The sequence below is a fragment of the Chroicocephalus ridibundus genome, chromosome 17 (genome assembly GCF_963924245.1).
Source record: "Chroicocephalus ridibundus chromosome 17, bChrRid1.1, whole genome shotgun sequence".
NCBI lineage: Eukaryota > Metazoa > Chordata > Aves > Charadriiformes > Laridae > Chroicocephalus > Chroicocephalus ridibundus.
Window position 1 is genome coordinate 7,531,568 of NC_086300.1, and position 12,295 is coordinate 7,543,862.

The following is a 12,295-nucleotide window of genomic DNA, read 5'->3' on the forward strand; positions in this document are numbered from 1 at the left end:
TGCCATTAGGTAGCATATTTTTCTTTGGAGGTGAGTCTGATGGAAAATTATTGCCCACACAAAGTGACTGTATGCCTGAGGCAGTGCAGGAGCAGTATAAAAGCTGGCCCTTCTCTCTTGTAATCTACTCCACTTGCCTCCATCTCCTTGTGTATGAAGTGAGTCTAAAGCCCTTTCTCCTTCTCCTCCCCTGGGAATTCTCACAACATACCCTGTTTGTTCTGGCTTGTGGCACTACTTATTTTTGGGGAAATTTATGTTTTGGGAAGGGGGCAGAAGGTGTGGCATGGAGACAGGCTGGGTCTTGGCTGACATGTGGTATGGGCTAGGCAGGGACCTACCTGGGCTTGATCACTCGTGGCAGGGCTCTTTTGGGATGACGGGAAGGGAGAAACACGTAGGGCTTGCTTCAACTCCTCCACATTTTGTGCCCACCTTGTGGCTTGGCTCCCTCTTGATGGGAGCGACAAGTTACTCTTTATCAAACTCTAATGCTCTACTTCCCCCTGCCCTCTCTCCCAGGTGCACCTCCAGCCCCAAGACATGTCCTGCTACAGCCCGTGCCTGCCATGCCGGCCCTGTGGCCCGACCCCGCTGGCCAACAGCTGCAATGAGCCCTGTGCCAGGCAGTGACAGGACTCCACTCTCGTCATCCAGCCCTCCCCCGTGGTGGTGACCCTGCCCGGACCCATCCTCAGCTCCTTCCCGCAGAACACCGCCGTGGGATCCTCCACCTCCGCTGCCGTTGGCAGCATCCTCAGCTCTGCGGGAGTGCCCATCTCCTCCGGGGGCTTTGGCCTCTCCGGCCTCTCTGGCTTGGGCAGCCGCTCCTGCAGCACGAGGTGCCTCCCCTGCTAAAGCTGCTGGCGATGGCCCTGGGAAGGTCCCCAGGGACCCAGAAGAAGGTTCAGGACTGGGGACGAAGCACCGTGTTGTTTTCAGCGGGTCTGAGCAAGCCCAGCAACCCTTGCAAAAGGATAGGGCCAGCCTGGGCTCTCAGAGAGCGCGGCCCATGCCTGCCTTTCCCCTCTTCCACTCTCCCCTTTGTCTTCCGTCTCCTTGTTCTCTTGTGCTGCCCTGGGCTGTGAGCTCCACAGAGCCAGCCTAGGCAGGACCTGCTGGCCCTGCTCCCTCTCCGGGACAGGCAGATCGACACCTGGTGGGATAACTTCTATAGCCATGGGGCACAGTCTCTTTTCTGCCCTTGTTGCTCCCTGCACTGGGTTCTCCAATTAGATTGACCTTGTATTCATGTTTTGACTAATTAAAATTCTGTTGCATCCCAGCCCATGCCTCTGTGTCATACTTTCCCCTACAGAAGCTCTCAAATGATACTCAGGAAGAAGGAGGGTGCTCTGGTGTGGCTCTGGGAAGGGTTTCTTCAGGATGCTTACACAGTGACACAGTCTTGCTTTGAGTATGCACAGTAATGCATCAGTTCACCTCCCATTCCTTCAGGAATTGTGATGGCTCCTCATGTGCCCCACAGACCCATAGCTTCCCCAGACCAACACTCTCCTCACCATTTCTGCTGCAGTGTTTGCATGAAGGAATGTCCACACAGAGGCAGTTAAAAATCTTTCTTGTGGTGGGTTACATTGTCTTGCTGCCAGATTGGTGGGGATACAGTTGTTATCTTCTTGATCACATCCATACGCATGTAACGATGTCCACCCTGCCATTTTACTGCCAAGAACCACATCTCCTGTGCACCTCCTTTGACCTTGCTTCTTTTGGTGGCCAATCCACCTTTTAGAAGAATCAGAATTATTCTTTGGCCCTTCTCTAACACTTCTTCTGCTTTCTTGCCCCACATGATGGGGCAACCACACTGCAACTAAACTGACAGCCTTCTTGCACGGCCCCTTCTTAGCAGCTCTCTTCAACCTCTGTTCACATACACAGGCTGACAGCTTAAAAGTGGGCTCACCATCCCACTTCCCCTGGTCACGCAGGAAGAACCAGAGAGAGCCCCGCAGCATGGTCCCGGGTCTTTCTTTCCTGCTGACCACAGCGGGAGGGGACTGGCGCCGTGGGTTGCCCCTCACAGCTGAGGTGCTGGCCTGTGGGAAAAGGAGCAAGAGAGATTTTCTTCCAAATTTCAGAGGTAGCATGATGCTCTGTCCACAGTTGATGTATCCAAACCTGGGCAATACATTCTTGCCAAGAATATGACACTGGTGCATTTTGGATCACCTTTATCATGTGGCCCGTATACACAGGCTCTTCTCCAGACCTTTGGAGACCTCATTGTCATTGAAGTCACCATAGTTGACTTCCAGCACTGCTAATTCTCTCAGGTACTGGATGCCTTCCTATGCTTTTCTTGCTAAATCACAAGATCATCCTTCAACAGATATCTTGCCCTCACACTTGACAGGAGACTCCTCCAGAGGCTGCAATTCATTCCCTCTTTCCCAACTCCTCTGTCAGCTCCACGGTCCCTAGTGAGGGATCCCAGCTTTTGGCTTCCTCACCTTCCAATTCCTGACTGTTGGCCCCACTCTCCCAGCATCAGAGTTGCCAGGCAGTAATCCGCTTACGTCGCTGGTGCCTGTAATCTTTCCACATGTCTCAAAGTTCTCTTGAGGTCAGGGAATGGGTACTTTGCATCTCTCGAGTGATTTCTCTCACTTCTCCCTTCCATTTCTTTGCTGAAGCGCCAGCTTCTGGTCCTGCAGAACAGACTCTTCCTCCTCCTCACTCCCTTATAAACCAATTATATAGACCCATTCACCTCCTGCTCCACTATTTCTTTGTCACTACTGGGGCGATTGTTCCCTGAATGGATATCTTGCCCTTGCACTTGACAGGAGATGCCTCTAGAGGCTGCAATTCATTCCCTCTTTTCCAATTCTGCTCCTGAGTCTTTGCTGAAGAACTGGCTTCTGGATCAGGCTCTTCCTTCTCCTCATTCCATTACTACTCAACAATATGGACCCATTCACTTCCTTGTCTGCTATTTCTTTTTCACTACTCTTGTGGTTACTGTAGGTGATATTTGAGTCCCACCTTAACCTTGTGGTGTTCTCACATGAGGTTTGGGTCTCTGCCTCAGCTGCTGTGTTCTTAGATCTACTTTGGATCCCTAGGTCAATCAAGGCATTTTCAGAGGTGGTTTGGATCCATGTCTTAACCACAGTCCTCTACTAGTACTGAATTGTGGCTCCGTACACAAAGGTCAAGCTCCAATACTGTGCTAAAATCTGCCATCCCAGCTCAGCCCCCGCAGGGCCACACCCAAAAAATTTCTCCTCTCACGCCAGCATGACATCAGATTCCACAAAACCCAGAATAGGCCAACACTGTTAATTAGTAGTATTAAACACCTCACATAAGGGTAAAGAAGGACCTTGGGAGCCTGCACAACAAAACAACCCACATCACTCCTGTATGGGAAGAGGATGGTGTATTCCCTCATCCTCTCCACAAGAAACCTCCCCCAGCACAGTAAGGGCCTCAATGCCAGGGCAATATCACAAGCCCTGCATTAGGTGCCCTGAAGACTGGAATGAGTTGACCTTGTATGGCTACTAGGTGCCCACTAGGACACTTTATCACATCCCCTCCTCAGCAGGACAGGGAGATAACAAGATTAAAAACTTGTGGGTCAAGAGAAATGCCGTTTCAGGAAGAAAAGCAAAGGTTGTGTGCAGAAGCAAAGTAAAGCAAAAGGATTTATTCTCTACTTGCCAGCAGCAGGCAATGTCCAGACACTCCGGAGAAGCATTCCAGAGGAGGCATAGAGGTTGCTTTAAGAGACAAATGCCATATTAATGAATGCAACCACCTCCCTCAGCTTTCACTTAGCTTTTAGTGCTGAGCACGATGCTATACGGCATGGAATATCCCTTTTGTTGTTCAGAGAGACAGCCTGCAAGAACTGCTCAGCAAAAGCTAAGACATTATGTGTTATCAATACCGTTACAGCTATCAACAGAAAGCAGAGAACGGTGAGTGCTGCTATGGGGAAAGGTAACTCCATCACAGCCAGACACTACACAATTGTGTTAACAACCACTGCACAATGCTCTCCAACAATTCCCTCCCAGAACCACCCCTGAGAAACACCGATCTTCCTGAGTATCTTGGGAGAGCTTCTGCTGGGGAAAGGATGACACAGAGATATGGATTGGGATGCAGATGAACTTTAATAAGTCAAAAGAGGAAAAGAGGAAAATGAGGTCTCTCTTAGTGGAGGTCCCTGTGCAGGGAGAAACAGGGGCAGAAAGGAGTCGGTGCCCCATGGCTATGGTGGAGATCCCACCAGGTGTCGATCTGCCTGTCCCAGAGAGGGAGCAGGGCCAGCGGGTCCTGCCTAGGCTGGCTCTGTGGGGCTCACAGCCCAGGGCAGCACAAGAGAACAAGGACACAGGAAGGAAAGCAGAGAGTGGAAGAGGGGAAAGGCAGGCATGGGCCGTGCTTTCCGAGAGCCCAGGCTGGCCCCGTCCTAATGCAAGGGGGGTTGTGTTGACTCAGCCCCTCTGAAAACTTTGTCCCCAGTCCGGTACCACCTTGTGGGTCCCTGGGGACCATCCCCAGGGCCATCGCCAGCAGCTTTAGCAGGGGAGGCACCTTGTGCCGCAGGAGCGGCTGCCCAAGCCAGAGAGGCCGGAGAGGCCAAAGCCCCCGGAGGAGATGGGCACTCCCGCAGAGCTGAGGATGCTGCCAACGGCAGCAGAGGTGGAGGATCCCACGGCGGTGTTCTGCGGGAAGGAGCTGAGGATGGGTCCGGGCAGGGTCACCACCACGGGGGAGGGCTGGATGACGACGGTGGAGTCCTGGCACTGCCTGACACAGGGCTCATTGCAGCTGTTGGCCAGCGGGGTCGGGCCACAGGGCTGGCATGGCAGGCACGGGCTGTAGCAGGACATGTCTTGGATCTGTAGGTGCAACTGTAGAGAGGGTATGGGGAAGCAGAGCATTAGGGGTGGGTGAGGATCAACCTATCATCTCACCATAAGGCAACCAAGGGACAAACTGGAGATAAGAGCTGGAGGCTGTGTAGGGAGGTCCACAGGGTTCACCCTTCCCTCAGCAAAGCCCTGCCAAAAGCAACCAAGCCATGGAGGTCCCCTCCTATCTAAAACTCAGGAGACATCCCAGAAAGCTCCAGTGACACTCCATGCGATATCATCTACCACCACAACAAAAAGCCCCATGACCCAGCAAGGTCAGGACAGACAAAGCGGCAAGAATGCAATGAGAAATTCCCGAGGAGGAGGAATGGAAAGGGTTTCAAACTCACCTTGTTCCCAAGGAGATGGAGATGGAGAGAAGTGGATGAGAGAATGAGGAGAAGGGCCTGAATTTATACTGCTCCTGCACCGCCCCAGGCCAAAAGTCATTGCACGCAGGCTGTGATTTTCCATCAGACTCACCTCCAAAGCAAAATATGCTACCTAATGGCACAGGATCTGGTTTGGTTACCATCAATTCTGCCGTTTCATTTCCTCATTTCTGACATGACCGTCTGGCCTCAGAGGCTCCTTTTAAATGTGGCAAGGAGAAGCCCAAGGATTTCCAGGGCAGGAGCACATTCTTTACAGGGAGATGTGCTCCAAGTTCTGGAGGGGTTTGTGCAGACAGGAGACATGGTTCTGGGGAAATCTGGTGATGTTGTTTACAGCCCTTGGTGCAGGAAGGTGCACATGTCCTCCCACCAATGCTGTCCTCTCATTGGTGCGTAAAGGCTCCTGTGACTGACGATGTGCTGCATCCTCCTACCTCCCTGCCTGCCTCCCTGCTCACTCCATCAGTCACTGGTCATCGCCTCTACAGGTAGGTGGGCTGCATTGTGCTATCAAGTGCCTTTGCCAAAGGAAAGCTTCTCATTCCTGGAGACAATGGTTTCTTTGGTAATGCCATCTGCTCTCCTGGCAGTTTCTGGGGATCCCCAACAATGCCCTCGGACTGTGGAAGGAGAATGTTGCCCCCCTGAAGGGGCGTAATGGGGCTCAGGACAGCGCCTTGTTCCTTGCACTCCTGTCACACCATCATGACCTTTGGCCACATGCTTTGGACCCTGACCAGCAGGAGACACAAATTCCTGGCCACTTTTCCAAAACATGCTGACCGTCTTGTGACCATCCTGTGAGCTCTGGGAGTGCTGGCAAGTAGGTCATGCTGAGGCTAATAGCAGTTGGGACTGCCTGGAGCCGTGTACTCAGGTACAGCCCAGTGCCCAGTTTTCCCTGGGCATGGACGGGGCTGCCCTGGCTGCAGGGGAATGCAGCCCTGCGTGGGACAAGGGCCTGCAGAGAGCACGCACTCCTGGCTTGGCGTCACACCAAAAGGCTGACACACGGCCAATCCACAATTAGAGTGTGACTCGCCATGGGTAGGGAGAGTCTGTCCCAGGAAGCTTGCCTGCTGAAGGCTTTCCCTTGCCCTCCTGGGACGTGTCCCAGCTACCTTCATGCCTGCAGGGCAGGGTAGTGCATCACCTTTTTGATGTAGTCTGAGAGCTGTTTTTGTACCCAGGGCCCTTCTGAGCACACCCCTTCCGTGAGCATCCTCAGGCACATGGCACTGCAGCATCTTGCCAGCCCTCACTCAGTGGGGAGTTGGGGGAAATTTCCTGGCCTCTGCCATGGTGCTGGGTTGTGCTCCATGCTGAAGAGGCCTTTGGGCCATGGGAAAGAAGGCATGCTGTAGCACTAATGCCAGGAGAACATATACTGCCTGAACTCAAGGACAACTCCCAGCTGGTGGGGAGTTATTTTCTGCAACCTGAACTTTCCTTCCGTGGAACATTCAGGAGAGCTCCTCACTGCAGCTTAGTCTCTTTGGCCAGCAAGATGAGGCCTGTGCATCTGTTATTTTCCCCCCTCAAATACTCTGCTTGTTTTCCTGAGTATTGGGCTGGATCCTTCTTGCTCTTGAACCATGAGGTGCTGTAGGCACTGACAGGTTTCTGAGCGCCTTTTTGCTTCAGAGCTGCCTCCATGGCATCCTACCTTCCAGCTGCCTGACTAGGCTGAAGTTTGTGTGCCTGAAGTCCAGGGGCTGTGCTCTGCTACTCACTTTCCTCCCTGCTATCAAGTTCTGAACTCTCAGTTTCTCAAGCCATGACCGCCCTTGATTCCAATGTTGCCAACCAATTTTCCCTTGTTAGGAGCAGGTGTGCATCACCCATCTTTTGCCCATGACAGAATCACAGGATCTTTGAGTTTTAAAGGGACCTCTGGAGATCATCTAGGCCAAGCACCCCTGCTCAAAGCACAGTTAGCCTTTGGAGGATGATCAGGGCCAAGTCTTTTCTTATGTCTTCATGGAATTTCCCATATTTTGATATTTGCCTATTACCTCTTGTCCCTTCACTGGATAGGACTCAGGACAGTTTGGCTCTATGTTCTTGACTCCTTCCCATCAGCTCTTTTACCCATTGCTAAGAAATGTATCCTGGAGTCTTCTTTGCTACAGGGTGAACAATGCCACCTCTTGCAGCCTCTCCTACCATACGGTGTCCAGTTACTTCATAGGCACTGTGGCCCTTTCCTGGACTTCACCAGTGTGACTGTCCCTCTCTTGTACTGGGGAGACATGAAATGGACAATGTTCGTGGCAGTGGTGTCTCAGCACTGCTGAGTATAGAGGAGGGATCACCTTCCATGGTCTGAGAGAAACTGCCTTCCTAATGCAGCCCGTGATGCTATTGGACGCCATTTCCACACAGGCACAGGGTACCTGATTTTGTAATTCCAGAGCCATGTCCACTGCTGCAAAGCTGTTTGGAAGCCCCAGCTGGACCTCATGCCACTCAGCACAACCCTTGCAGTCCAGCAGCCATCCCAGATTTCAGTCCCCTGCACTCTTCCCTAGCCTGTATTATCTGTTGGTTTGTAATGATTTTTACAGCACATAGCGTCAAAAGACTTGTTTAGAGAAGATGAGCAACATTTGATGCACTGCCCTCACCCACCAGAGACAGGCACATAATCAAAAGAGGCCGTGAGGTTGGTCAGGCCTGCTTTTCCCTCCATAATTCCACGCTGACCCCACACAGTCACCTTGTCCTTTCATCTTGGGAAAGGGCTTCCAGGATGATTTGCTCCATCACCTTTGCAGGGATTGAGGTGAGGCTGACCGGCCTGGCCTTCCACAGCTCCTCCTTCGTGCCCTTCCTGAAGACAGGAGGCCCATTGGCCCTTCTTCCACTCCTCAGATGCATTCCCTGACTGCTGTGACATTCAAAGGGAGTTGAGAGTGGCCATGTAGTGACACCAAACATTCCCTTAAGTCCATGGCATCATGTTGCTTGTGTTCATGCATTCTGTTTAAGTGTTCCCACACCTGATCCTCCTCTACCGCAGCTGTGTCTTCCTTGCTCCAGACTTTCCAAGGAATGTCAGGAGCCTGATCTTTCAACAGCAAATCCTGCCAGTAAAGACCGAGGCCAAGACCCTTTGGAGTGCCTATTCCTTTCCTATAACCCCTGTCCCCAGCAAATCTGTCCCATTCAGTGCTGTGGTTGACTTTGACCAAGCCTTGCTTTTGCTGCTTACCTACCTGGAAGAAGACCTTGCTTCCCTCCACATGCTTTGTCTGATTCAACACCATGTGGACTCCACCAGTACGTTGGAGAGTATCTTTAGCCCATGCTGACACCACACTGCCCTGGAAATGCTTGGGCATCTCATCCCAGCAAATGAAAGGAATCTGCATGGTAGACCTGTTATGCCAGAAATGAGGAAATGTGATGGCAGCGTTAAGGGAAACAAAAACACAACCTGTGCCATTAGGTAGGATATTTTAGAGGTGAATCTACTGGAAAATTTTGTCCGCTTGAAGTGACTGTACACCTGAGGCACTGCAGGAGCAGTATAAAAGTGGGCCCTTCTCCTCACTCTTTCACCCACTCCACTTGCCTCCATCTCCTTAGGAACAAGGTGAGTCTTGACCCCTATCTCCTTTGCCTTCTCGTTCTCCTCCAGTGTATCTCAGCGCATGCCTCTCCCTTTGTCCTACACTGCGTCTTGCTACTGCTTGTCATAGGAGAGGGAAGGGGGCAGAAGATATACAATGGAGAAAGGTAAGGGCTTGTCTAGGTATCTCCTAAGCTATGGGCTAGGTCTGGGTGTGTGTCTCTGTGAGGGCTTAGATGCTCTGGGCAGGGCTCTTTTGGGCTGAGGAGAAGCCACCCATGGGAACAACGTCTCCAGCTTATATCTGCAACTCATGCCTTGACTCTGTCTTAGCAGGGTGAGAGGCTGATCCTCACTCACTCTTCGAGCTCTGCTTCCCTCTGCCCTCTCTCCCAGGTGCACCTCCAGCCCCAAGACATGTCCTGCTACAGCCCGTGCCTGCCATGCCAGCCCTGTGGCCCCACCCCGCTGGCCAACAGCTGCAATGAGCCTTGTGTCAGGCAGTGCCAGGACTCCACCGTCGTCATCCAGCCCTCCCCCGTGGTGGTGACCCTGCCCGGACCCATCCTCAGCTCCTTCCCGCAGAACACCGCCGTGGGATCCTCCACCTCCGCTGCCGTTGGCAGCATCCTCAGCTCTGCGGGAGTGCCCATCTCCTCCGGGGGCTTTGGCCTCTCCGGCCTCTCTGGCTTGGGTAGCCGCCCCTGCGGCACAAGGTGCCCCCCCTGCTAAAGCTGTTGGTGATGGCCCTGGGGAAGGTCCCCAGAGACCCACAAGATGGCACCGGACTGGGGACGGAACATTGTGCTGTTGCTTTCAGAAGGCCTGAGCAGCCCCAACCCCCCTTGCATTAGGACGGGGCCAGCCTGGGCTCTCGGAAAGCACGGCCCATGCCTGCCTTTCCCCTCTTCCACTCTCTCCTTTGCCTCCCGTCTCCTTGTTCTCTTGTGCTGCCCCGGGCTGTGAGCCCCACAGAGCCAGCCTAGGCAGGACCTGCTGGCCCTGCTCCCTCTCCGGGACAGGCAGGTGGACACCTGGTGGGATCTCCACCATAGCCATGGGGCACCGACTCCTTTCTGCCCCTGTTTCTCCCTGCACAGAGACCTCCACTAAGAGCGAGCTCATTTTCCTCTTTTCCTCTTTTGACTTATTAAAGTTCATCTGCATCCCAATCCATGTCTCTGTGTCATCCTTTCCCCAGCAGAAGCTGGGTCCAGCTTCTGGGTCCATAACGAGTCCATATTGTTGAGTAGTAATGGAATGAGGAGAAGGAAGAGCCTGATCCAGAAGCCAGTCCTTCAGCAAAGACTCAGGAGAAGAATTGGAAAAGAGGGAATGAATTGCAGCCTCTAGAGGCATCTCCTGTCAAGTGCAAGGGCAAGATATCCATTCAGGGAACAATCGCCCCAGTAGTGACAAAGAAATAGTGGAGCAGGAGGTGAATGGGTCTATATAATTGGTTTATAAGGGAGTGAGGAGGAGGAAGAGTCTGTTCTGCAGGACCAGAAGCTGGCGCTTCAGCAAAGAAATGGAAGGGAGAAGTGAGAGAAATCACTCGAGAGATGCAAAGTACCCATTCCCTGACCTCAAGAGAACTTTGAGACATGTGGAAAAATTACAGGCACCAGCGACGTAAGCGGATTACTGCCTGGCAACTCTGATGCTGGGAGAGTGGGGCCAACAGTCAGGAATTGGAAGGTGAGGAAGCCAAAAGCTGGGATCCCTCACTAGGGACCGTGGAGCTGACAGAGGAGTTGGGAAAGAGGGAATGAATTGCAGCCTCTGGAGGAGTCTCCTGTCAAGTGTGAGGGCAAGATATCTGTTGAAGGATGATCTTGTGATTTAGCAAGAAAAGCATAGGAAGGCATCCAGTACCTGAGAGAATTAGCAGTGCTGGAAGTCAACTATGGTGACTTCAATGACAATGAGGTCTCCAAAGGTCTGGAGAAGAGCCTGTGTATACGGGCCACATGATAAAGGTGATCCAAAATGCACCAGTGTCATATTCTTGGCAAGAATGTATTGCCCAGGTTTGGATACATCAACTGTGGACAGAGCATCATGCTACCTCTGAAATTTGGAAGAAAATCTCTCTTGCTCCTTTTCCCACAGGCCAGCACCTCAGCTGTGAGGGGCAACCCACGGCGCCAGTCCCCTCCCGCTGTGGTCAGCAGGAAAGAAAGACCCGGGACCATGCTGCGGGGCTCTCTCTGGTTCTTCCTGCGTGACCAGGGGAAGTGGGATGGTGAGCCCACTTTTAAGCTGTCAGCCTGTGTATGTGAACAGAGGTTGAAGAGAGCTGCTAAGAAGGGGCCGTGCAAGAAGGCTGTCAGTTTAGTTGCAGTGTGGTTGCCCCATCATGTGGGGCAAGAAAGCAGAAGAAGTGTTAGAGAAGGGCCAAAGAATAATTCTGATTCTTCTAAAAGGTGGATTGGCCACCAAAAGAAGCAAGGTCAAAGGAGGTGCACAGGAGATGTGGTTCTTGGCAGTAAAATGGCAGGGTGGACATCGTTACATGCGTATGGATGTGATCAAGAAGATAACAACTGTATCCCCACCAATCTGGCAGCAAGACAATGTAACCCACCACAAGAAAGATTTTTAACTGCCTCTGTGTGGACATTCCTTCATGCAAACACTGCAGCAGAAATGGTGAGGAGAGTGTTGGTCTGGGGAAGCTATGGGTCTGTGGGGCACATGAGGAGCCATCACAATTCCTGAAGGAATGGGAGGTGAACTGATGCATTACTGTGCATACTCAAAGCAAGACTGTGTCACTGTGTAAGCATCCTGAAGAAACCCTTCCCAGAGCCACACCAGAGCACCCTCCTTCTTCCTGAGTATCATTTGAGAGCTTCTGTAGGGGAAAGTATGACACAGAGGCATGGGCTGGGATGCAACAGAATTTTAATTAGTCAAAACATGAATACAAGGTCAATCTAATTGGAGAACCCAGTGCAGGGAGCAACAAGGGCAGAAAAGAGACTGTGCCCCATGGCTATAGAAGTTATCCCACCAGGTGTCGATCTGCCTGTCCCGGAGAGGGAGCAGGGCCAGCAGGTCCTGCCTAGGCTGGCTCTGTGGAGCTCACAGCCCAGGGCAGCACAAGAGAACAAGGAGACGGAAGACAAAGGGGAGAGTGGAAGAGGGGAAAGGCAGGCATGGGCCGCGCTCTCTGAGAGCCCAGGCTGGCCCTATCCTTTTGCAAGGGTTGCTGGGCTTGCTCAGACCCGCTGAAAACAACACGGTGCTTCGTCCCCAGTCCTGAACCTTCTTCTGGGTCCCTGGGGACCTTCCCAGGGCCATCGCCAGCAGCTTTAGCAGGGGAGGCACCTCGTGCTGCAGGAGCGGCTGCCCAAGCCAGAGAGGCCGGAGAGGCCAAAGCCCCCGGAGGAGATGGGCACTCCCGCAGAGCTGAGGATGCTGCC

The 12,295-nt window shown here is 52.7% G+C and overlaps 2 protein-coding genes and 1 pseudogene across 2 annotated transcripts; 2 read left to right on the forward strand and 1 right to left on the reverse strand.

Annotated features, from left to right (window-relative positions):
• Positions 1–543: 543 nt before the first annotated feature.
• On the forward strand, positions 544–858 carry LOC134524472 (feather keratin 1-like; annotated as a pseudogene).
• A 3,701-nt stretch (positions 859–4,559) lies between these two features.
• LOC134524582 (feather keratin 1-like) lies at positions 4,560–4,874 on the reverse strand. Its single transcript, XM_063354739.1, has one exon. The coding sequence runs from the start codon at positions 4,872–4,874 to the stop codon at positions 4,560–4,562; it is 315 nt and encodes a 104-aa protein (XP_063210809.1).
• Positions 4,875–5,708: 834 nt separating this feature from the next.
• On the forward strand, positions 5,709–9,599 carry LOC134524684 (feather keratin 1-like). The gene is made up of 3 exons (XM_063354880.1): positions 5,709–5,781; positions 8,794–8,891; positions 9,264–9,599. Exons 1-3 carry the CDS (start codon positions 5,709–5,711, stop codon positions 9,597–9,599), a joined length of 507 nt encoding a protein of 168 aa, XP_063210950.1.
• Positions 9,600–12,295: the final 2,696 nt, after the last annotated feature.